Source organism: Mobula birostris, chromosome 8 (genome assembly GCF_030028105.1).
Source record: "Mobula birostris isolate sMobBir1 chromosome 8, sMobBir1.hap1, whole genome shotgun sequence".
NCBI lineage: Eukaryota > Metazoa > Chordata > Chondrichthyes > Myliobatiformes > Myliobatidae > Mobula > Mobula birostris.
In genome coordinates this window covers 50,415,007-50,438,448 of record NC_092377.1, presented here as the reverse complement: position 1 = coordinate 50,438,448, position 23,442 = coordinate 50,415,007, and the positions used below count along the sequence as shown (strand labels likewise).

At 39.5% G+C, this 23,442-nt stretch overlaps 1 protein-coding gene across 1 annotated transcript; it reads right to left on the bottom strand.

The window, feature by feature from the left end:
• Positions 1 to 3,384: 3,384 nt before the first annotated feature.
• Positions 3,385 to 23,146, bottom strand: slc30a1a (solute carrier family 30 member 1a). Its single transcript, XM_072265178.1, has 2 exons — positions 22,217 to 23,146; positions 3,385 to 6,459 (listed from the first exon to the last, which is right to left on the bottom strand). The coding sequence occupies exons 1-2, from the start codon at positions 22,863 to 22,865 to the stop codon at positions 5,564 to 5,566; spliced, it is 1,545 nt and encodes a 514-aa protein (XP_072121279.1). The 5' UTR covers positions 22,866 to 23,146; the 3' UTR covers positions 3,385 to 5,563.
• Positions 23,147 to 23,442: the final 296 nt, after the last annotated feature.

Below are 23,442 nucleotides of genomic sequence, written 5' to 3'. Positions count from 1 at the left end.
AAAAGACCAAAACTGCCCACAGTACTCCAAGTGAGGTCTCACCAGCGCCTTATAGAGCCTCAACATCACATCCCTGCTCCTATACTCTATTCCTCTAGAAGTGAATGCGAACATTGCATTCACCTTCTTCACCACCGACTCAACCTGGAGGTTAACCTTAAGGGTATCCTGCACGAGGACTCCCAAGTCCCGTTGCATCTCAGAACTTTGAATTCTCTCCCCATTTCAATAATAGTCTGCCTGTTTATTTCTTCTGCCAAAGTGCATAACCATACACTTTCCAACTTTGTACTTCATTTGCCACTTTGCCTATTCTTCCAATCTATCCAAGTCTCTCTGCAGACTCTGTTTCCTCAGCACTACCGGCCCCTCCACCTATCTTCATATCATCAGCAAACTTAGACACAAAGCCATCTATTCCATAATCCAAATCGTTGATGTACAACGTAAAAAGAAGCAGCCCCAACACGGACCCCTGCAGTAACCGGCAGCCAACCAGAATAGAATCCCTTTATTCCCACTCTCTGTTTCCTGCCAATCAGCCAACGCTCTATCCACGCATGTAACTTTCCCGTAATTCCATGGGCTCTTATCTTGTTAAGTAGCCTCATGTGTGGCACCTTGTCAAAGGCCTTCTGAAAATCCAAATATACAACATCCACTGCATCTCCCTTGTCTAGCCTACCAGCAATTTCCTCAAAAAATTGTAATAGGTTTCTCAGGCAGGATTTTCCTTTGAGTCCTATCAAACCAAATTTTTGATTTGTATTTACACTCTTTCCTGATTGGTTTGATACACATTTTATGAATACTATACCTTGGAGTGATCTCCATACTGCTCAGATAATATTTCAAAAAGGCACTGAAACATTAAAATAATGGATTGGAAGAATTCACACACCCTCTTCCATCTATTCCACCCTATCGTTCCTAATGATTAGAGTTTTAAACATTGAACTTTGGGCTTTTAATTTTTTTTACATCTGGAGATAAATTATCTACCAAGTAATTTAATTAAATTCACACTTTAACCTCCATAATAATCAATATTAACATTTCTAAATATCAAATCGTAACAGTAGAAAGTTGAAAAGTCTTCTGGTAATTTAAAGTGAAATGATTTATTTGGTTTTGTCTCCAAAATTTTAAAAGGCAGTAAACATGAACTGCAGTTTTCCCAAAAAAAATTACATAAATCAGTTTTTGACAAGAGGTGAGTTTATAATGAAGTTGGGAGTTCATTTTGAAAAATTACAAGAACAGATAAAAACAGCAAAATTCTCCAGTTTTCAGGAATACGTCGTAATTGCAGGCAAGATAGGTACATTGAACTGTACCAGAACCACTGTTAGAATTAGGCTAGCAACAGCTCGAGATAAAACTATATTAATATTGAAACACAAATTGTGCTCAGTGATTTTTTTTAAAGTAATGTGAAACTTGCATAAAGATTTGAGTTGCAGATGAAAATATTTTATATATGATTATGTTCACCTATATTATTAGTCCATGCACACGTCTTACAATTTCATTTTCCAAATTTCCCAATTTTACTTACCTGAAATGCATCAAGCTCTGTATCACAGCAGGGATATCATATTAAAGACACGTGGAATGTGAAAGAATAGATCAAGCTTGTAATATTTGACTGTGGAACACGAACTCTAATACTTATGAGAAATTTTGTATTATTCATAGTTTATTGTAGAACAGAGAAAAAAAGCATTCCCTTATCTTTTAATCCACACCCCATGTCATTTGGCCCTTGGGTACAATCTGATTCCAAGGTGAACAATCCTAGTTGTCTTATTCCTGTTTGCCTGCAACATTCTCTAACATACATCTGTCAACTTCAATCAGTTTTTTTTTAACATTACCTTTTACCAAGGAATTAAATCCATAGTAGCCTATTATCTTGCCAGCAAATCTTTAGGATGCTCGAGGAAACTTGCCTTGATCAAACATGGCATGAAAGCTGCACAGACATCAGCTCAATTTCAAACCAGGGTCCTTGGAGCTGTGAAGCAGTGACGTTAACTGCTGCAAAACCATGCAACACAAAGTAGCAACCTGGCATAATGCATCCCTTCTTGAAATTAATTTCAGCCAAACTTCAGTTCATAGAGGAAATTCATTTTTCAGAGTTCCAGAAAATTTATGCAAACACATAGCATTTCAACAGCAACTCTAAAGTGTCTATCTAAATAATTTCAGCTCAAAGTTTAGCTAAATTGATCATTTGTTATAAGAACACAAACATGCCATTGTCTTGACAAATAATGAAATTCCCCATGTATATGGCCTTTGCATGTATTTTGGAGTTTAAGTAACTATGAGTATTATGTTGGGGATACAAGTATCAATCTTTGACTACCACAAGAGCCATCAGCTTACAAACAGGATTACCACAATGTTACGAGTGGATTGAAAGATTATTGTTTATTATGGTTCTCATGGTCAGTTTCTTCAAAGCAACTCACGTATCCAAATCTAAAAATTGTGGGGCATATTTTTGAACATTTTAATGTTCAAAAATATGCCTCACAATTTTTGGCAATTCAATTCCATAATCAGTGCAAATCTAGTAAGTGTAATCACACATGATTAATCCCTTTTGTCAGTGACAAACCAAATCAGAACTGAAATGGCACTTGACTCACTTCTAAAGATCAGAAATTAATTATTTTTGTCAACTTGACAGCAAACTTCACTGCTGTCATTTAAATCCAGCTGTACCTTACCACAAGTCCCTATTTAAATATTACTTTTACATGAAGCTTCATACATATTTAAAATGGTTAAAATCAGATGAAACGAGAAATTCTGCAGATGCTGAAAATCCAATACACACACACACACACACACACACACACACACAAAATGGAGGTGGAACTCAGCAGGTCAGGCAGCATCAATGGAAATGAATAAACAGTTGACTCCTCAGGCCCCCTCAGTTTAGTGCAAAGTCTCAGTGATTTCAATATCAACAAGAACTAAAAAAGTTCCTTGAATTCTCGTTTTCCTCAAATGCAATGCTAAGAATGTGAATTAACCCTCTCACTTATAAACCCTTTCACAAATACCCCATAAATATTAATGTTGCTTAGATCCAGTATACTCTAACTCAGCAAACAAAAAGAACATTACCTCTGAAACCAGAACCTGCAATGGCTTCCTAATCAGGTTGTGTTTAGTAACTACAAACCATCTAGCATTGTAACTAGATAACAATTGTGTAATCAATGAATGAAATTAATATTGTCATAGCAAAGTAAGTGGTCAGGTAGGAAACAAAAGTAATTTCCAGAGATGCATGTTAGTTTGAACTCATCCACAAAGATGATTGTACAATATGTAGATTATGCACAGAATATGAACAAAGCAAAACAAATTGAAGGACAAAGTATGGTAATACATTTAATAATGCAAAATAACTCCGTAAACCATTTGAAGATTTGAATGCAGTTGGTTCTTTGTATTCTATATGTTACATACCTTATGAAATTTTTTTTAGCTGCTTCCCTCCACATCAGGATTTTGGATCAACTTTTTAATTCATTACCACCAAAAGATTTGTACTAAACAGATACAATCAAAACTCAAGTCTGAACATATTTCCCCAACCCAAACACCCCCTTACGTTGAAAAACAATGAATAGGATTGCTCCCCTCCAAAATATTAGCAGAAAATTCAAGCCAAAGTTTGTATTCAAGGAATACACTTCACTTGTCATCTGAAAACTCTCACCCTGTCACAAATCAGTAATGCGCTTGTAAATTACCAGTACCTTATTTCAGTCCTGGTGTAACTAAACCTAGATACAACACATTTCAAACAATAGGTATTTTCCCCCAGCTGTAATCTTATTAGTATTAAACTTGCATATGCTCATTTGGCTTTGCTGAAAACCTAGTGAAAACCTACACACCTCTTCAATCTAGCCTCACTGCTTCATGGCAGTTAGCTTTTAGAACCTTAGTTTGAACATTTTCATGTGGACTAAAGCTCTTAAGTTACACATTACAAATGTTACTTCTGTAGGTGGCATTGTATTAAAATCCAAATGTACCATTACACAAAAAAAACAGAAAAGGATGATCAAGAAACCACTACAAAAGTAATGAAACCAATTTAAAATGGCTGGAATTAGAATATCATTTACAACATTAAACTCAACAGGAGTTGTCATTAGCTCCCAAAATTCAGAGCAATCTTCAGGAAAAAAAAATCGTAAAATTCAGTTTTTTTGTACTGCATTTCATATTTAGGCTGACTCACTTGAATGTGTTGATTTAAATCTACCACTGAAATTTCAATGCCAGATTAACAAAACTGCAGAGTTAAAGAGATTTTTTTACTATACTTGCAAATGTTATATTTTCCTCATTTTTAAGGCAAAAAATGATCCTCTTATATGTAGAATTCTCATGTAGAAAATAACCCTTTTACAGACATTACACCCATTTCTGATGGCAATTGATATTATAAAAATATATCTGTATGACCAAAACTTAATAGCAGTTGCTCTACTTAGTCCTTCGAAAAGGGGACTAAGCAACCTAAGCAGAGTTGTGCATGGAACATAACAGTGGATTGTGTCCAAAGTACCATTCAACAGGATCACTGGTAGGAAACAATTCCAAAAGTGAAACTAAAAGTTGACCACAGGGCACCAAGCTGAACAATGTTACAGTCCCAAAACTGTTTGCAAAGCACAGATGAACACACTAGTTTAGAAGTTTGACTCACAGGTTTGGTTTTCATTTTTCTGAAGAAAATCCACAGCATTTATTTGCATATATTTTTGTATATTTGCACAAGATGCTGGTCTAGAAGAAAGCAATTGCACACCATCCCAGACAAGCATTTGTACCATGAGATAAAATTACATAAGAGCATTAAAAACATTACCTACAATTATCAACTATAATCAACAGGATAGAAACAAGAATTAATAAAGATCACTCTGTATCGGAAATATTTGTGTTCTAATAATTTAAAGAAATACAGTAAATGCATTCTTGGAGTTTGCAAGGAGAAAATGTCACTATTTTGTAGCACACAAACTACCCATGCATAATACTAATTATTATGTTTAATACTCTGGCTTCATTTGGAGAATTTCCACAATATGACCTTCCCACCCACCCAAATCAAACCCAGTTTTATACACCAGCAGCTCTTTTGGTGAGAGCAGTGGATTTTGTTAATTGACGTAAAGTTTTTACATCAACCTATACAAAACTGCTTATATAAAAACATCTTAATTTCCCAAAATGCTACTGGCTTTATTAATAATTAAATACAATTTTTTGCTGACACAGTCAGTGATGGACTATCCACAATGCTTCTCAAAAAGCTGTGATAACAAGTTCAAGTAGTTTCTAGACAACGGTCCACAGTTTTGCTTTGGAATGTGCGATAAACAAATCAGAGCTGTGGAACAAGTTCAATATAGTTGCATTACCCACAGTTATTTCAGCTTAGTGCCAATTCCAGTTGACAATCCCAAAATTTGAAGTCAGTAAAGTACACCACTTTTCAAAATTAGAATGGCTAAGTTTACACAGCTGATTCATATTGTGTATCTTTGCTTTTTACTGCATTATCCCCCATCTCATTTTTTTCAGTCCTTGTAATGGGGTGTTCAGGAGATTCCCTAATAACCTCAAGAGAATGGGTAGATGGAGTTTCCAACTTTAAATCACCAGATGACTTTTCTCCATTGCCACAGCATTGTTTTAAGGCACACTGGGTCTTGCACGGCAGTTCACAAAGAGAAATACGTGATTCAGAGTTCACTGAAGCAAATTCTGGTTGGATGGTTGTAGCATGGATACCTTCATCATGGAAGAAGTCTTTAATACGTTTAGCTACATCCATATAAGCAGTCGGATCACGACATTTGATGTGAGCTGTTGCAATGATTCTGCTACCAGCTAATTGCCAAACGTGCAACTCATGTACAGCAAGGACACCTTCCAGGTTGCGCAGTTTTTCGTTTATCAACTCCATATCTATTTGCTTAGGAACCGTCTGCAGCAGAATAAGAGCAGATTCCTTCAAAAGTGGATAGGTTGTATAGAGCAAGATACAAACCATAATACAGCACAAAGTGGGATCCAAGAAAAGCACCCAGCAGGGTCCAGCTTCTGGAATGCCTTTGAGATTTTCAGATATGTTTGACTGTGTGCCATTTAGAGGCCGATTTGCACATTGTTCATTGCGACATGTATTAATGCATGGACCATTTTCAGGACATGGGTTCCAAATAAAGTAAAATATCAGTGCATTAACAACAACTATGACTGAACCCAGGGCATCTCCCAACACATGGAGAAAAACACCACGCATGTTCAGCTGTGACGCAGAATCTTCTACAAATTCATCATGATGGTCATCAAGGACAGAAATCCCATTCATCTGCAGGCCTGTCATATTATTCTCCCTCAGTAAATCTATTTAAAGAAAAACAAAGATTAAAAAGATTAAAAGATTAAATTACAATTTTTTAAAAAGTTCATTTTGTTCCTTCTCCCTCACCCCAATTTTTAAAAATATTTCAGTAAACCATACCAGTAAAATATCAGATGAAAAGATGGACTACTTGCTGTAATGTTCACTGGCAGGAATATTCACCCCCACCCCCCGGATATTTTCATTTTTTATTGTTTTACAACACTCAATCATAGTCGATTTAATTTAGCTCTTTTTGACATTGATAAACAGAAAAAGACTCGTGTCAGAGTGGAATCTGATCTCTACAAAGTGATCTCAATTCATTACAAATATAAAACACAAAATAATTGATTGCACAGTATTTATCCCCTTTAACATGTCACACCAAATCATCACTGGTACAGCCAACTGGTTTTAAAAGTCACATAATTAGTTAAATGGAGATCACCATATGAAGTCAAAATTTTTCAATTAATTGTAGCAAAAATTCACTTGTCTCTGAAAGGTCCAACTGCTGATGAGTCAGTATCCTGGCAAAAACTACACCATGACGGCAAAAGAACACTCCAAGCAGCTCCATGAAAGAGTTATTGAAAAGCACAAGTCAGGAGATGGATACGAGAAAATTTCCAAGTCAGTGAATATCCCTTAATGTACAGTTAAGTCAATTATCAAGAAATAGAAAGAATATGGCACCAGCTGTAAATCTGCCTAGAGCAGAAAGTCCTCAAAAACTGAGTGACTGTGCAAGAAGGGGACTAGTGAGGGAGGCCACCAAGGGACCTATGACAACTCTGGAGAAGTTACAAACTTCAGTGGCTGAGATGGGACAAACTATGCATACTACTGTTGCCCGGGTCCTACAATAGTCGCAGCTTTATGGGAGAGCAGCAAAAAGAAAGCCACTGTTGAAAAAACTCACATGAAATCTCGGCTAGAATTTGCAAGAAGGCATGTGGGAGACATCTATCCTCTATCCCTATTTCACTCTACCCCCTCCCCCTCCCCCAGCTCCCTCATGGTTCCACCTCCTTCTTCTACCACCCATTGTTTTCAGGGCTATGATGTCAATGCTTCCCCTCCCCCACCCCTTTGTCTTTCAAATTATTGGTCTTTCAACTGACGCTACAAGCGTTCTTCAAATCCTTCCCCATCTTTCATTCTTCAGTACTGATGAAGGGTTCTGGCCCGAAACGTTGGCTCATCGTTTCTGACTGATGCTGCCTGACCTGCTGAGTTCATCCAGCGTACTGAAAGTGTTGCGTAGTTCTATGGCCTGATGAAACCAAAATAGAGCTTTTTGACTATTGGACTAAACGTTATGTTTGGTGTAAGCCAAACACCGCACATCAAAAACACCATCCGTAGCATGAAGCATGGTGGTGGCTGCATTATATTGTGCGGATGCTTCACTACAGCAGGCATTGGAAGGTTTGTGAAGGTAGAGGGTAAAATGAATGCAGCAAAACACAAGGGAATCCTGGAGGAAAACCCGATGCAGTCTGCAAGAGAACTGTGCACAGATTTGATTTCCAGCAAGACAAAATATAAAGCCAAAGCTACACAGGAATGGCTTAAAAACAACAAAGTTAGTGTCCTGGAGTGGCCAAGTCAGAGTCCAGACCTCAATCCAATTGAGAATTTGAGGCTGGACCTGTAAAGGGTTGTTCACTCATGATCCCCATGTAATCTGACAGAGCTTGAGCAGTTTTGTTAAGTACAGGGGAAAGTTGCAGTGTCCAGATGTACAGAGCTGATAAGAGACCCATTCCCACTGACTCAAAGCTGCAATTGCTGCCAAAGGTGAATCTAATAAATACTGATTTGAAGGAGGTGAGTAGTTATGCAATCAATTATTTTGTGTTTTATATTTGTAATTGATTTAGATCACTTTGTAGATTATCTGTTTTCACTTTGACACTTTTTCTGTTTATCAGTGTCAAAAAAGCCAAATGAAATCCACTGTGATTCAATATTGTAAAACAATAAAACATGAAAACTTCTGGGGGGGGGGGGGAGGGAGAGGGGATTACTTTTTATATGTTACTGAGTGTTCAACATCGGGATGATCACTTTGAGCAATATATCTTAAGAGGAAGTCAAAACCACAGTACAGAAAAGACTAGTTTAGTTTAGCAACTATAGACTGTTCTAAGATAATTGCTGGACCGTATACTTCATCAGAAAGCTGTATAACAATGCTCTCAAAATATTCATACGCAAAGCAAACCATTAACATGCTGGAAAGCTAAAACAGACAGCCAGTAAAAGAATGTGACAAAAGTAACTCAGGAGGTTCTACCACAGTGGGAGCAAGAGCTTCAACTTTTCTTTCAGTTACCTCTGTAGACAGAACACAGAAGGAATTCCATTTTTCCTTCAAATTACATACTTGCACCTCAAGTATCATGATAACCCAATTAAAAGCAAAATGCCATACTTCCTCAATTTTACAAAATATTGCTCAAATAATCACATTGTTAACTTAAACAATCCTGTTATTACCATTAACCTCAAAATGAAGTTAGAAAAGAATTTAAACATATCTAAGGCTATGTCCACATTACACTGGATAATTTTGAAAAAGCCAGTTTCGAGTAAAAACGACAGGCGTCCACACTAAGCGTTTTGCAAAATATCTCCGTCCACATTAGGCGGATATTTGGGCAAATCTCCTCCTACTGGGCATGCACAGGACACACAGAAAACAAGCAAAGAGGAAACGATATACTTAGTGCGCGTTCGTCCAGTTACAGAGTAGAAAAACTTCAAAGGAATTGCTCTTGGCTCTCGCGCAGGAGGACTTAAAACTTAAAAAAAAACAAATACTGGGGCGTATGGAGGCAACCGACAGGGAGTTCATGGACAGTATGACCCAGTTGACGACGAACATTGAAAAACTGACTAACTCTGTCGCATTAATAAAGCACCTTGTTAAATGTATAAAACGTCTGCATCAGCGTTATCTTGTATTTCCATACAATGTTACATTAGGCTGTTACACATCTATTGTCAGAGAAGTACTTGTATAAATAGGTAAACCACCTTCATACAAGCAAGGACAGAAAACAGGGCAAAGTGAGTATACTTATTTATTCAGTAAGCTATAGGTCAAAGTATTTGGTGAGCACATTTCTACCCCTTCTGGCTTCAGTCTCGTCCGTCTGTTCTGAAATTGTTAGGTAGTGGCGTTCAAGAAAACAACGAACATCTGTTCCGACACGTCATGACAGCGTTTTTAAATAGTCAAAAAAGCTCACTTTACAACTTAACTCTCACGCCGTTCACACCGACTGCGCGTTCTAACAGCTTGCGCAGTTCCAAGCAGAAGCAGAAAAAAGCTTTGTTGTGGTGTTGTCATGACAATGTTTTTAAATCTCTCCGTTTACCCCGTACACACTACGCCGGATATTAAGCGTTTTCAGATTTATTCACTCTGGAGAGAGTTTTCGAAAATCTCCGTTTTCGGGGTCTGAAAACGCTGGCTCAGTGTGGGTGGGAGGGCAAAACGAAGAGAAAAAGCTTTGTTTTCAAAATTATCCAGCGTAGTGTGGACGTACCCTTAAGCTTTAGGACCCCAAATCTCATTACTCAGGTCACCCAGTTCAGAAAAGTGGGAGAGACAGCAAGAAGAATGCAACAGTACTGCACAAAAGGTGACGAAGGAAGCACATAGAGGGATCGGCTCATGAACAGAGAATGGGAAAAGTAGTGGGTATACAAAACTCAGGGAGCTGACCTAGCCTGCTGATAATGTGCTCCAAAACTGCATCTGTCTCACTACTATCCCAGGTGCAAAGGAAAAAATGGTAACACCCATGCAGTCCCAATGGCCATCCACGTTGCATGCTACCCAGTTGACCATCTCATTGTCAGAGCAATGCAAGGTGATGGCTGATAATGGGCATCTGTTAGAGCTGAACAGGAAATCTTTTTTAAAAATGGCAACTATAAATGAATGTAAAAGTATACAAGCATTTACATAAATTAAGCTGTTCCCACACCAGAAAAAGAATCTCATCTTATACACACTGGATTTATAATTCTCAAGTTGAAATAAAAAAAACATAAACAAACATTTCTCAAGATTAGTAGTCAGGGCTTCTGGATTCTTCATATGTAATGAGCTTCCCAATCGCAAAGGTAATCTTTCCCATTGAACAGTGATGAAAGTTAATTCTGTGGACAGCAGAGGAAATATGTTCATTTCAAATGGCTACACCAAAGAGATGCTGTAGCATAGTGGTCGCCAACTGATCTTTGAGACTTCCCCAGTAGATCCCAAAAAAAATGAAAAATAAATACACAAATACTATTGTAATGTGAGCATTATAAAAATAAGCAATACTAATTAGGATAATGGTAATATAGCAATACTTCCACTACTGAAAGCTGTTTGTAAAGAGAGATTGTTTCCGGGTTGCGGGATTTTAGTTCCGTTCTTTCTGCCCAGTGCACATGCGTGTAGCCCCCCCCACCCCCCGCCATGCACCGTGGTTTCAGCGGAGCTTGTGCTGCATCAAAGTGACCAATTAGATTAGATAAAAGTACAGACTGTCGCAAACATCAATATACGCCACTCGCTCAGGATATCCTGATAGCATGGCGGAGGCGCCACAAAAGAAGGCGAAAACGTACAAATTCTATCCAGAATGGGAAGAGGAATTTCTGTTTCCCTTAGTGAAAGACAAGTGAGTATGTATGCTGTGCCACCAAACACAAGCACTGACTAAAAGAGGGAACCTGGAGCGGAACCACGACACCACCACCAGAAATTTAAAGACACCTACCCCCCAAAGAGCGCAATTCCTGCCAGGAAAGTTGAGGAGCTGAAACCGGGGTTGAAAGCCCAGCAATCGTTTTTCTCAAAGCATGCTGCTCAATATAAGGCTGCTATTGAAGCATCATTTCGTGTAAGTTACCTTTTGGCTAAACCTAAGAAGCCTTTTACAGATTGCGATTTATTCAAGGAAGCATTGGCCATTACCACAGAGACTGTTTTTAATGACTTTAAAAACAAAAACGACATCACAACTGCAATACATAATATACCGCTTGGCCCTGCAACAGTGACAAGGAGGGTAGAGTCACTGTCAGAGGATGTGGATCGACAAGTGTTAAAGGACTTGTCACTATGTGAATATTTTTCACTACAGTTCGATGAATCCCTGGATGTAATGCAAACAGCTCAGCTTGTTGTATTTGTCAGAATGGCTTTCCAGGATTTTACAACAAAGGAGGACTTCCTCACTCTTTTGCAATTAAAGGAGAGAACGAGAGGTGAGGATATTTACAATGAGTTTAAAAAATGCCCGTGAAAATGACATCCCCATTCATAAACTGGTGGCAATTACTACTGATGGGGCCCCAGCAATGCACGTTGTGCACGTTGGTTTTATAGCACTTGTGCCGTAATGACCCTGATTTTCCCAATTTCCTGGATTATCACTGTGTGATTCATCAGCAGGCCTTGGCTGGGCAGGTCGTGGACTCTTCTCATGTAATGACACTGGTGGTCAAACTGATAAATTGATTCGAGCAAAAGCGCTTCAGCACCGCTTATTGAAGGTATTATTGGATGAACTCGATGCCGCTTACAGAGACATACTTCTTCATGCTGATGTTCGATGGTTCAGTCGCGGCAAAGTGCTGCAACAATTTGTTGACTTGCTGCCTGAGATAAAGACTTTCCTGTCGACAAGAAACAAGCAGCACGAGGAACTGTCAGATGATGCGTGGCTACTGGATTTAGGGTTTCTGACAGACATAATGGCTAAATTAAACGCACTTAACAACAAGCTCATGGGAAAAGACCGACACCTAACCCACATGATAAGAGCAGTAAATGTGTTTAAGGCCAAGCTCGGTGCTTGGATTTCAAATTTCAAGAATGGGAGGCTGACACACTTTCCCAACTTGGAATAATTGTTACAGGCCATCAAGGAAAAGAAATGCTTTTCGCCCTGAGCAGTACTGTGCTTACCTAGACAAACTGGCAATAGAGTTCAATCGGCGTTTTGGGGAGTTAAACATCATGAAAGATATTGTTGCATTTATTTCAAACCCATTTCTGCCGATCGATATAGAACAGATAGCAGCCAAACTCCAGCAAGTATTTGGTGTGCCAAGTGATACTGAAATGGAAATAATTGATTTGCAAGATGACATCGAGCTTAAAGCAAGATCAAGGGACGGTGACTTTTGGGGGCTTGTCAGCAGGGAGAAGTTTCCTCATCTCACCGCATGTGCACTAAAAGTCAGTGCCTACTTCGGGTCAACCTATCTATGTGAAATTGCATTTTCACATATGAAAATTATGAAATCTAAGTACAGGAGCTGTCTTACTGACAGACACCTCACAGACTGTCTCAGACTGGCTGGCTGTAGTTATGAGCCAAATTTCAGGGAACTAGGAGAAAGTATTCAGCCCCAGTCATCACACTGAGTGCAAGTCAATTTTTATTCATTTATTTTTCGTGTTGAAATAAAATTAAATAATGAAACTTAGAATTAAAGGTGTGAAGTATTGTAATATTCTTAGAGAAAGACAGCTGTGGCCTGTTTGATATGCTAGTTACAGTGTTTTCTTGTTTGAATTAATTTGAAAGTTTGACAAAAGTATTGTGTAATTCAAATACAATTAGCACAAATAAAAGGCCTCAAATTGGAAGTACAATCTGAGCTGTTTTTTCTCTAATTGGTTTAGTAGGTAGATCTTGTCTTTTACTAAGGTCGAGGTAGGGGATCTTGGGCTTAAAAAAGTTGGTGACCACTACTGTAGCAGCTTTGCAATTTTAAAAAAATCCCATGATCCTCTACTATCATGGGTGTAATGGAAACATGCCAATTTCTTGAATAAACATGCAAAGAAATTCATGTACAATTCAAATAAACAACAGAATCATAACAATACAGCTTAGTATCAATTAACTATAAAGTAAGAATATGACATTCAGCAGACAAAAAGTAAAAAAGAATTCTAAAGGATTGTACTGGTAATTCTATTTCTGCACGAAAGCAAGTTCATTGAGAAAAGCAACGCATCTAAAGAGCTCTTTGTGGAAACCTGAGAACGATAGGCACAAAATAGGGCATTTTCTCACAACATGCCTAAATCAACACTTGAAATAACTGTTCAACTACTCGTGCCACTACCTTCGCAATGGATCTGTGCACAATTATATGCCAGAAATTATTTTTAAAAGTATCAATTGAAGTCACAATTACAACATTTACAAGTCAGGAAATCCAAAAACAAATCTGGAAATGTTTGTGAGATGTTGCAAAACAGAATACAATGCTTTGTTACTCAGTTACTTCAGGATCTTTTTCAACTCAGTTTAAATTATTCAATATAAATAATGAGTAAACTCATTTTTAAAAATCTATAAATTTGTCTTGCACTTTATTGTACAGATGTACCCCACTTTTCGAACGTTCGCTTTACGAAACCTCACTGTTACGAAAGACCGTTTAGTACCGTTTTCGCTTTCAGAAGGTGTTTTCACTGTTACGAAAAAAGTCAGTGTGCAATAAAAGGCAGCGCGCCCCGAGCAGCCACTCTCCCCCGCATTCGGAACAGCATTTTCACTGGCATTTTGCTTTAACACATGCCTGTGAGCAGCTGTTTGCAAGATGAGTTCTAAGGTGTTGGAAAAGCCTGAAAGAGCTCGTAGGAGTGTTACATTTAGCGTAAAACTAGACATAATTAAGCGTTTCGATCGTGGTGAATGAAGTAAGGACAACGTGAGTTTGGCTTGTGGAAGCTGCCAAAGACGATATTGAAGAGGTTTTGGCATCCCATTACCAAGAACTGATAGATGAAGAGCTGATGCAATTGGAAGAGGAAAGGATAACAATTGAAACCGAATCCAGTAGCGAAATGAACGTGAAGCAACTGCGTGAGATTTTTACTGCAATGATAAAGTACGACTTTAATTTTGAAAGGGTACGTAGGTTTAGGGGATATTTGCAGGATGGTTTGAGTACTTACAAAGAGATGTATGGTAGAAAAATGCGCGAGGCTCAGCAATCAAGCAAGCCGTCCACATCAGCCACAGCAGACGACGAACCTCGACCTTCGACATCATGGCAGGCAGTCATAGAAGATGAGCCGCCTGCTCTAATGGAAACAGAGGATGACGAGATAACACCCCAGTGTCCCACCACCCCAACACCCAAGCCCCGGACAGATACCGATTCGCGGAGAATGCAGCGGTAGCCGGGACGCACCCAGCACACCTTTAAGAAAAAAGCCGAAATAAACAAGTTAATTAATTAGGTGCTGCCCGACACATAAATGTCGGCCCAGATCAGAGGCGATGCAATTGGCAATCGGCACTGATCTGGACTGACAATTACATGTCGGGCGGCACCTAATTAATTAGCATGTTTATTTCGGCTTTTTTCTTGAAGATGTGCTGTGTGCCTTCTGGCTACCGCTGCATGCTTCGCGACAATGTATTGGTCGGCAACCTGGAGGGTGGGGGCCACTACACCACCCCAACCTGCGACGACTCAGTCTAACACACCATCATCAGTGTGCTCTGCGCTGTCTTCCCAATTCCAGTAAGTGATACTAGACTGTCCATACATTATTTCTACTTTATATAGGCTGTGTATTCTTACGTGTTATTTGGTATGATTTGGCAGCTTCATAGCTTAAAGGTTACTGGAGAGAGTGTTTTTGCCAAGAGCGCTTGCGTGAGATTTTCTGTCGAGAGCGCATGCGTGAGATTTTCGCTACGGAGAACAGTGCCGGCAATGATTGTGGAAAAGATTTCTACTTTATATAGGCTGTGTAATTATCATATCATTCCTGCTTTTAGTATATGTTACTGTTATTTTAGGTTTTGTGTCATTTGGCATGATTTGGTAGGTTATTTTTGGGTCTGCGAACGCCCACAAAATTTTCCCATATAAATAAATGGTAATTGCCTCTTCACTTTACAACATTCCGGCTTACGAACTGTTTCATAGGAATGCTCTACCTTCGGATGGCGGGGGAAACCTGTATTTAGAATATCAAGTCACCCATTTTTCATTTGAAGTTTTATCAGACAAATTATCAAAGCAGAGTTACCATATTCACAAATAACTACGTTAATACTAGATACACACAGCTCATTAAGAGGTGGATAAATAGTAGACAATACAAGTAAATGGACTACAAATCTCATTAATTTAGAGTTAACCTGCTCTAGAGAAGGTGAATTCTGGCAGTAATTTGGCAACGTCCACAAATAAGATTCCAAAATAGTAACATAGAAAACCTACAGCACAATACAGGCCCTTCAGCCCACAATGCTGTGCTGAACATGTACTTAATTTAGAAATTACCTAGGGTTACCCACAGTCCTCTATTTTCCTGAGCTCCATGTACCTATCCAGGAGTCCCTTAAAAGACCCTATCGCCGGCAGCCCATCCCACGCACTCACCACTCTGCGTAAAAAACTTGCCCGACATCTCCTCTGAACCTGCTTCCACGCACCTTAAAACTGTGTCCTCTCATGTTAGCCACTTCAGCCCTAGGAAAAGGCCTCTGACCAGCCACACGATCAATGCCTCTCATCATCTTATACATTTCTATCAGGTCACCTCTTATCATCTGTGGCTCCAAAGAGAAAAGACAAGACTACACTCAACCTATTCTCATAAGGCATTCTCCCCAATCCAGGAAACATAGTTTTGTTTAAATGTTAAAAAGCACTATGCAGGGTATACACAGATAACTAGAAAAAAGTTAAACATCAGAAGATATTTTGATTTTACATTCTAGCCTGCCAGAAGATCTTTTCTTACAGAACAATCATCTAGTACAACCAACTTTTTGGTTAACATTTCTGTAAGTATTCAATCACATGTTAAACTACTCAAGCAAATTAAGAGGAATGCCAAGGAATAAATTAATTGCCCTTGTTTTCAAGAAAAAGATATAGCACCTATGAAGTAAAAATACTGTACAGCTATAAAGTGTAAATATTGTGTAGGAGCATTATCAAAAAAGCTTGATAATAAAGCACACAAGGAAATATTAAGGTGAAGAGCCAAAACAAGAGATACAATTTCAAGACTTTTTGGAAAGAATACAATTGATGGTCTTAGCAAATGAAAAAGTCACCAACAACAGAGCAATTAATTTGGGAGATGCTGAGGAAATTAATTAGAGAAGCAAAGGTATCTCAGTATTGTAGAAGATTGTCCAAAGCCATGGATGTTAAACACAGAGATGAGTTGGTGACATGAAGACTTGTGCATTGGCTGCATTTCGCTGTAAAACAAATGATGTGCTTTTAAGAAAACATCAATGGATACTATGGATGAGAAACAGAGGGCATGGGACAAATCTTGGGGGAAATCATTGCAGGTTGTTCTCTGGTTATGACTGGATACACAAAAGGTGAAACCAAGTATACCTATCCAACTGGGCAATAACAGAAAGTCAAAATTTCTTATGCACAGAATCGAGGGGGTTTCAGGGAGTGAATAAAAATACCAATATTAATCCCTCCATTGCTCTTAAGCTACTGGAGATGAGCTGTATTTTTAAAATTTTTTAAATTCAAGTGGAAGAATATTAACTTTTCCCAGGCACATGACTTGGGGATTAGGGGAATAAGGACAGGGGACAACCATATAAAAAGCCTTGGAAAGCTGCCCACATTAAGTCTTACAAATGGTACTTGCATGAGCCAGGAAAGAGTGGATCAAGTTTATTATCACTAACAAACGTCATGAAATTGGTGTGGATAAAATACAGTACCATGCTTTGCTTTGGATGGCACTCAGTATTTCATGAAAAATCAATAGCTTTTGAGGCGTTAGCAAGTGTAGCACCACAACAGCAATTTCCATAACACAAAGTACCAGCCATCTGTTAGGACAGGTCCAACTAAGTTTCTGGTCAATAACTTAAAAAAAACCTCCCATAAATGTTTTAAAGAATTAGAGCAGGTCTTGTCATTAACCATCACAGGCAGACGGTTAGTCATTGTTTGACATTTCATTACATTTATGCCATAAATTCTCAATATTGCCTAAATCTTGCTATATATGCTAACAAGCTCCTTTATTGCTTGGAGCTGTAAATGGAACTGAACAATCAGCAGCAAACATCCCCATTTCTGATGCTGCAGCTGAACAAAGGTCATTTATGAACTGAAGATTAGATCACAGATTCACGATAGCTCAGGAGGTGGCTGAGTTCCATCGAGTCTGTACTTGCTTTTCCCATGGTCTCCTCTATAGCCCTCTATCAAACAATTTTTCAAGTAGCAGCTTCCAGATCACAAGCACAAAAGAATTCCTATACACCCTCTACTTTCCACCTAAACTTCAGCTGAGCTCCTTCGGGCTGAACCATTCACTAGCCAGCAAGAGTTCCTGCTGCAACAAGTCACAGCCATTTTTCTTTGTGCTAAGAATCATTCTGCAATTAGATTTGTAAAACTTTCATTTGCACTCCTTGTGTCACATTCAGATGTCAACTTAATGTGAAGGAGAGTCAGTGTTTCAGTGAATTAGAAAAGAGCTGCTGAAGGAATTGAGTGGGTCAGGCAGAACCTGTGCAGGGAAATGGACAGTCGATGCCTTGGATTGAGACCCTTCACTTGGGCTGAGTGAAGCGAGGAGAGATAACTCGTATTAAGAGGTGAGGACAGGAATGAGGCTGGAACTGACAACCAAGACCGCAAGATGGCAAAAGGCTGCGGATGTTGAGTGTCCATCTGTCCAACACCAAGAGGGACCGGTCCAGTGGTAGGTGATCTGCAGGTGGAGTAGGTGGGGGGGAAGGTGAAAGAAGCACGTGTCTGAGGGAGCTTGGTTAGATCGGGAAAGGGATAGAGGAGGAGCAAGTTAGCCTTGCTGCTCTGATCATTTCTGTTTGGCCTTGCGCTGGCAAGGAGGAAAGCAAAGATAGGCCAACGTGGAAATGGGGAGGGGAAATTAAAAAGACTTCCAAACCAGAACCTCTAGATGGCCATGGCAGACAGTACAGTTGTTTGGTAAAGCACTGACCTAGTCTGCATTTGATCACACCAGCAGAGATCACATTAAGAATTCTAAATCCAACAAACAAGTTTGGAGGAGGAGCATGCAAAGCTGTCTCACCTGGAACAACTGTTTTGGTCCCTGAATGAGCAAGATTTAGTGACAGATGTTACATCTATGGATGCGAGGGAAGTGCCAGGGAAGGGAGGAGTGAGTGAATCAGTAAAGCATAGATTTATAGATACAGTGGTTTCTACAGAAAGCTATAAGGACTGAGGAGTGGAAGATGTCTCCAGTCTCAGATGAAAAGTACCAACTACATGCAAAGAAACTGAATTCACCTATTCCCTGAATCATTCTATGCTTAAGCTGCTGCTACTCCTAAGCAACAATTTCTTTAAAAAATAAGTCATAACTGAGAGTCTGTTTTATTGCCAATTCCTGGACAGCTTTAGCCAATAAAAGGAATTCATTTTTATGTAAAGTATGGTGCTCCTATTGATTGAAGAATTGAACAAAGGACCAAATAGTTAAATGAGGACAGAAATGTATGTTCCTGAAAGGAAGCACAAGAGTAGTGCACAATATTGCTGCAGTGCAATGGAAAAAAAAGATTTTGAAGACATACTGGCTGGTAGTTTGCACATGACATCTTGCACGTACATTGTCTTTGAACATGTTATCCATCTACAGTGTTTTGTTAGGATCACACTACATAATGTCTTCTCAATTTCCCACTTACTTTGGAATATAACTGGAAAACATGCCAAGTTTCTCTAATCAAGCAAATTCTTGCAAACATCACATGATCAGGGCAGACCATTTCCTACATTCAAAAATATAGTATCAGTAATTCAAAGGGGGAAGGAAAAAACATTTAAAAATACTTAAAACTGAAATTTAACATAAACAAGCCAGTCCACTAAAAAGTTGATAATTTATTATCAGAGTACATATATGTCACCATATACTGCCCTGTAATTTTTGTGGGCATTCTTCATTCACAACAAAAAAGAAAAAATAAAAGGAAATAATTCCCCACGAACGCTAATGCGCTACACCAGCTATTTATTCCAAAAGGTATGGATAGAAGCAGGTGCTTGATTGGGGTTAAGAAAAAGCACCAGGTTGTCCCTGCGGAGGTATAACAGGATTAGAATCCAGACTGGCAGGTACATTCCTAGTTACTTCATTCCTGTGATTTTTCATTTTACTGCAAGTTTTCTACAATAAATCAGAAAATCTTGTACTTTGGGTTCTAAATTGCAAGTAACTTAAAGATAAATTTCCCTCCCCATCCTCAAATGCACCTTTTTAAAAAAAAGCCTTCATATCTTTAAGTTTCAAATAATAAGTTGTAATCCCCATTGAAGTGCTGATTAAATCAATGTTCTGACACTTCAAACTTTGGTGATCATATGTCATCATTCTTGTAAAATAACTTAATGCAATGCATGTTTGAACAGTTTAAGTGCATGATGTTCCATTTTAGTGCAAGATGTCAACTTGAATACTGGATTATATTGAGTAAAGTGACATAATATTTTTTGATTCAGGTGTGTAAAGGAGGTGAAACAACTGAGAACGTTGATTGAGAGTCAATGAAAAATAAGACATGAAGAAAGATTCTCAAAAAAAACACATACAAGAACAAACAGCAAGAAACACATTAAAGCATACAAGATTTTTAAAGTATCATGATTCAACCATGACCAGTGTTTGTTCAATTTTGGCTCTACTCTATAAGGACTACATCAAGGCCTTAAGGTGCAAAGTCTACCACTAGAGTATACTTTGAATGCAAGAATTCTGTTACATGAAACAATGGAAAAACAAGGATTGTTCTCATAGAGAAAAAAGATGATTAAGAGGAGGCTGCATAGGTTTGTTCGAAATTGAGCTGTTTTCAGATCATAACTAGCAAAGGCAACAAACAAAAATATTTGTTAAAAATGAGTCATAAGATGTCTTGGAGACTCAAGAGAAAGGTGATGCTGGAATTTGAAGCAACAATCTGCTGGTGGGACTCAGTGGATCATCATCTGCGAAAGATAGACAATTGTTAACATTTTCAGGTCAGAACACTGCATCACGATTAAGGACAAGGAGGGAAGATATCCCAGTATAATGAAAGGTGAGGGTGACTGGTGGACTAAGAAGGAATGAAGGATGCCAGGCAGATGGAGCCAGGTAGGATAGCAGAGTGGAGGAGTTCAGAGACAGAGCCAGGTGGTGACAGGGGAAAAAAAAATCAATGACTTTTTTTGAAGGAATGATAAAAATACATTTCTAAACAGGAAAAAACTCAGGTAAACAATTTTGCAGAACTACATAGAAAATGTTTGAGCGCATGGCTAAATAGGTAACCTCTTTCAAAGAGCCTCTTTCAAAGAGCTACAGAGGTGCAAGAGTTGGAAATTGTGGCCCTTTGCATTTGGTCTTGTGATACACTGTTAAAAGAAATCATCCACACCTTAATGACATCGAACAGCAAAATTAATTCATACCACCTAGAAAGTTCAATGAGAGATGACAGGACAGTCAAAAATGAAGTTACACAAATTCAAGAATCAGTCAAAAGACTATCTGGTCAAGTTTAGGACAATTAGGACAAGTTTCTTTACTCAAACTGGTGAGAGTTAACTTCAAAAGAAGTGATTAAAGTGAGCAGCTTTAACGCATTTCGGGGAAAAGATTAAAAAGTAAAAGGAATAGGAAAATATATTAGGATCAAGTGAAAGCCTGTATAGCATAAAGAGCTGGTGTAACATTTACTTAGCTGAGTAACTCTGTAAAAATTATGTACAACCACTACTAAACCATCTTCTGGCCAGGCATCCTCTGAAATAACACCCATTAATAAATGTTGTACACACAAGCTTTTGTATAAAAAATATATATACACACATTATTTAAACTGCACACATCGATTCCCCTTTCGACCAACAGGAACCCACGTCATTTAAACTAGATAATCAATTCAAGGCAGATTAAATTTACGCACTATACTTAACCGTTAATATTATATCAACTACCGATTTTTAAGAAAATTTTGATAAAGTGATCGCAACCTAACTGGAAAAAAAACAAAAAAAAAATGGAATACACTATTGAAGTATCTGAAAAATGTGGGTAACGAATTGCGTTGGTCCAGTCAACTGCTAAAAGCAGACTGCATCACTCAGAACTAGCATTCGCCATCGAATACCGTGCCGCCTAGAGCAATACAAAGGGGCATTAATTCAAAACCAGAAACAGCACAAATCTTTGATTAAACCCGAGGACCTACTCGACGCAATGCAGCTTTAAATCTTTTAAGACTTTCAGTAGTTTTATGGGGATTCCACAAATTATTATCCGTAATATGGAACAGGGCATTATTCCAGTGCTGTAAATAAAGCCCAGTGTTGTCTACGGCAAATATTGGAATTCTCATAATGGCTCGTTATTTCACAGAAGCAAGTTCCCCTTTAACGATCATTTTAACTCTAAAATATATTTCCTACTGCTAATTAAGACGTAGACGGCTTATTGTATGGGGACATACTGTGAATTTGCCCTGTAATTTTAATATCAGGCGTAGCAGCCAATCGAAAAGATCATAAATTATGAGCGTTTTCAGTAAAAGAAATCTCAGTGAATAAAGGGACATTAAAAATATAGTTCCTTCGCCCGGCGCTTAACTCGGGCGAATCGGAACCGGGACTCCAGCTCGAAGATTTCCGATCACTGACAGACAATGCCGATTGAAAGGGGGGGTCTACCGTTAAGAAGCCGGGGATCGCCGCTTCTGCGAGTGCTCAACACGTCCTGCTTGTCGGGATTCAGGCCGTTGATGGCGCTGCCGCGGTTCACCAGCACGTTGACCTCCTGTTCGCGGAGGCTGTCGCTGTTCCCGGTGTCGCTCCTCTTCTTCCTGCGGAGCCAGTGGCCATTCTCCGCGGCGGAGGCGTGCGTGTGTGAGTGGCCGTGGGCTGAGCCTGGCCCGGAGCCGGAGCCGCCGCCGTGGAACATGCAGAGCCCCAGCAGGTTGACCAGGAGCCCGGCCGTGCCCACCCCGATCACCATCAACGCGTTCTGAATCTCACGCGGCTCGCTGAAACGCTCGATGGCCTCCAACACGATGGTGAAGCAGAGGGCGGTGAGGAAGACAGCGTTGACCAGAGCCCCCATCACCTCGGCCCGGATCCAGCCGAACGTGTTCTTGGCCGTCGATTGGGTCTTGGCAGCGAAGCGCACAGCGATGAGGGCGACCACCAGCGCGATGACATCCGACAGCATGTGGAACGAGTCGGAGAGCATGGACAGCGAGTTGGTCAGCCGGCTCACCACCACCTCCAACACGAAGAAGCCAAATGTCAGCCACAGCATGCACATCAGGCGCGCCCGGTTCGGCTCGCAATCCATCTTCATTCAAAGGGCTGGTACCAAGGTGGATGTAGAGGGCACCCTCCCCGGGCAGAACAAAGGACCGTTTAACGTCCGCGAGTAACGGCCACGATTCAGAACACAGCCGGACTGCGGAAGACCGACACCGAAAGTTCCAGAGAATCAGAAAACAGCTCTCTCATTCTTTCGCCCGGCCCGTAACTACGCAGATGGTTACGAAAAAAACTTTTGCACCCGGCAAGTTTTTTTCTGCGCACGGTCTTTTTTCAGCACGGGCCCATTTCTTTCCTCTCTCCAATCAAACCCTGTCTCTAGGCCAGGCCGATTGGGTGAGTCGGCAGACAGACGTAATGCTTATTCGTTTATTTGTGTGTCAATCAATCATTTTCAGCCCGCCCTGTGCAACCGCCCTAGTGGCCCCGCTTTTTTTAAAAGGCCAGCTTGTCGGGCAGGTTACTGCGTCTTGCCCTGTCTCGCCGTTCAAGTAATTGTGATGCCATCAGCTGTCAAATTGTCCCGAAAGCAATCAGGTAGTAGTGAAATCGTGATTATTGTGGAAATATGTGTAAATAAAATTCATTCCAGAACAAAAAAAGAAAGC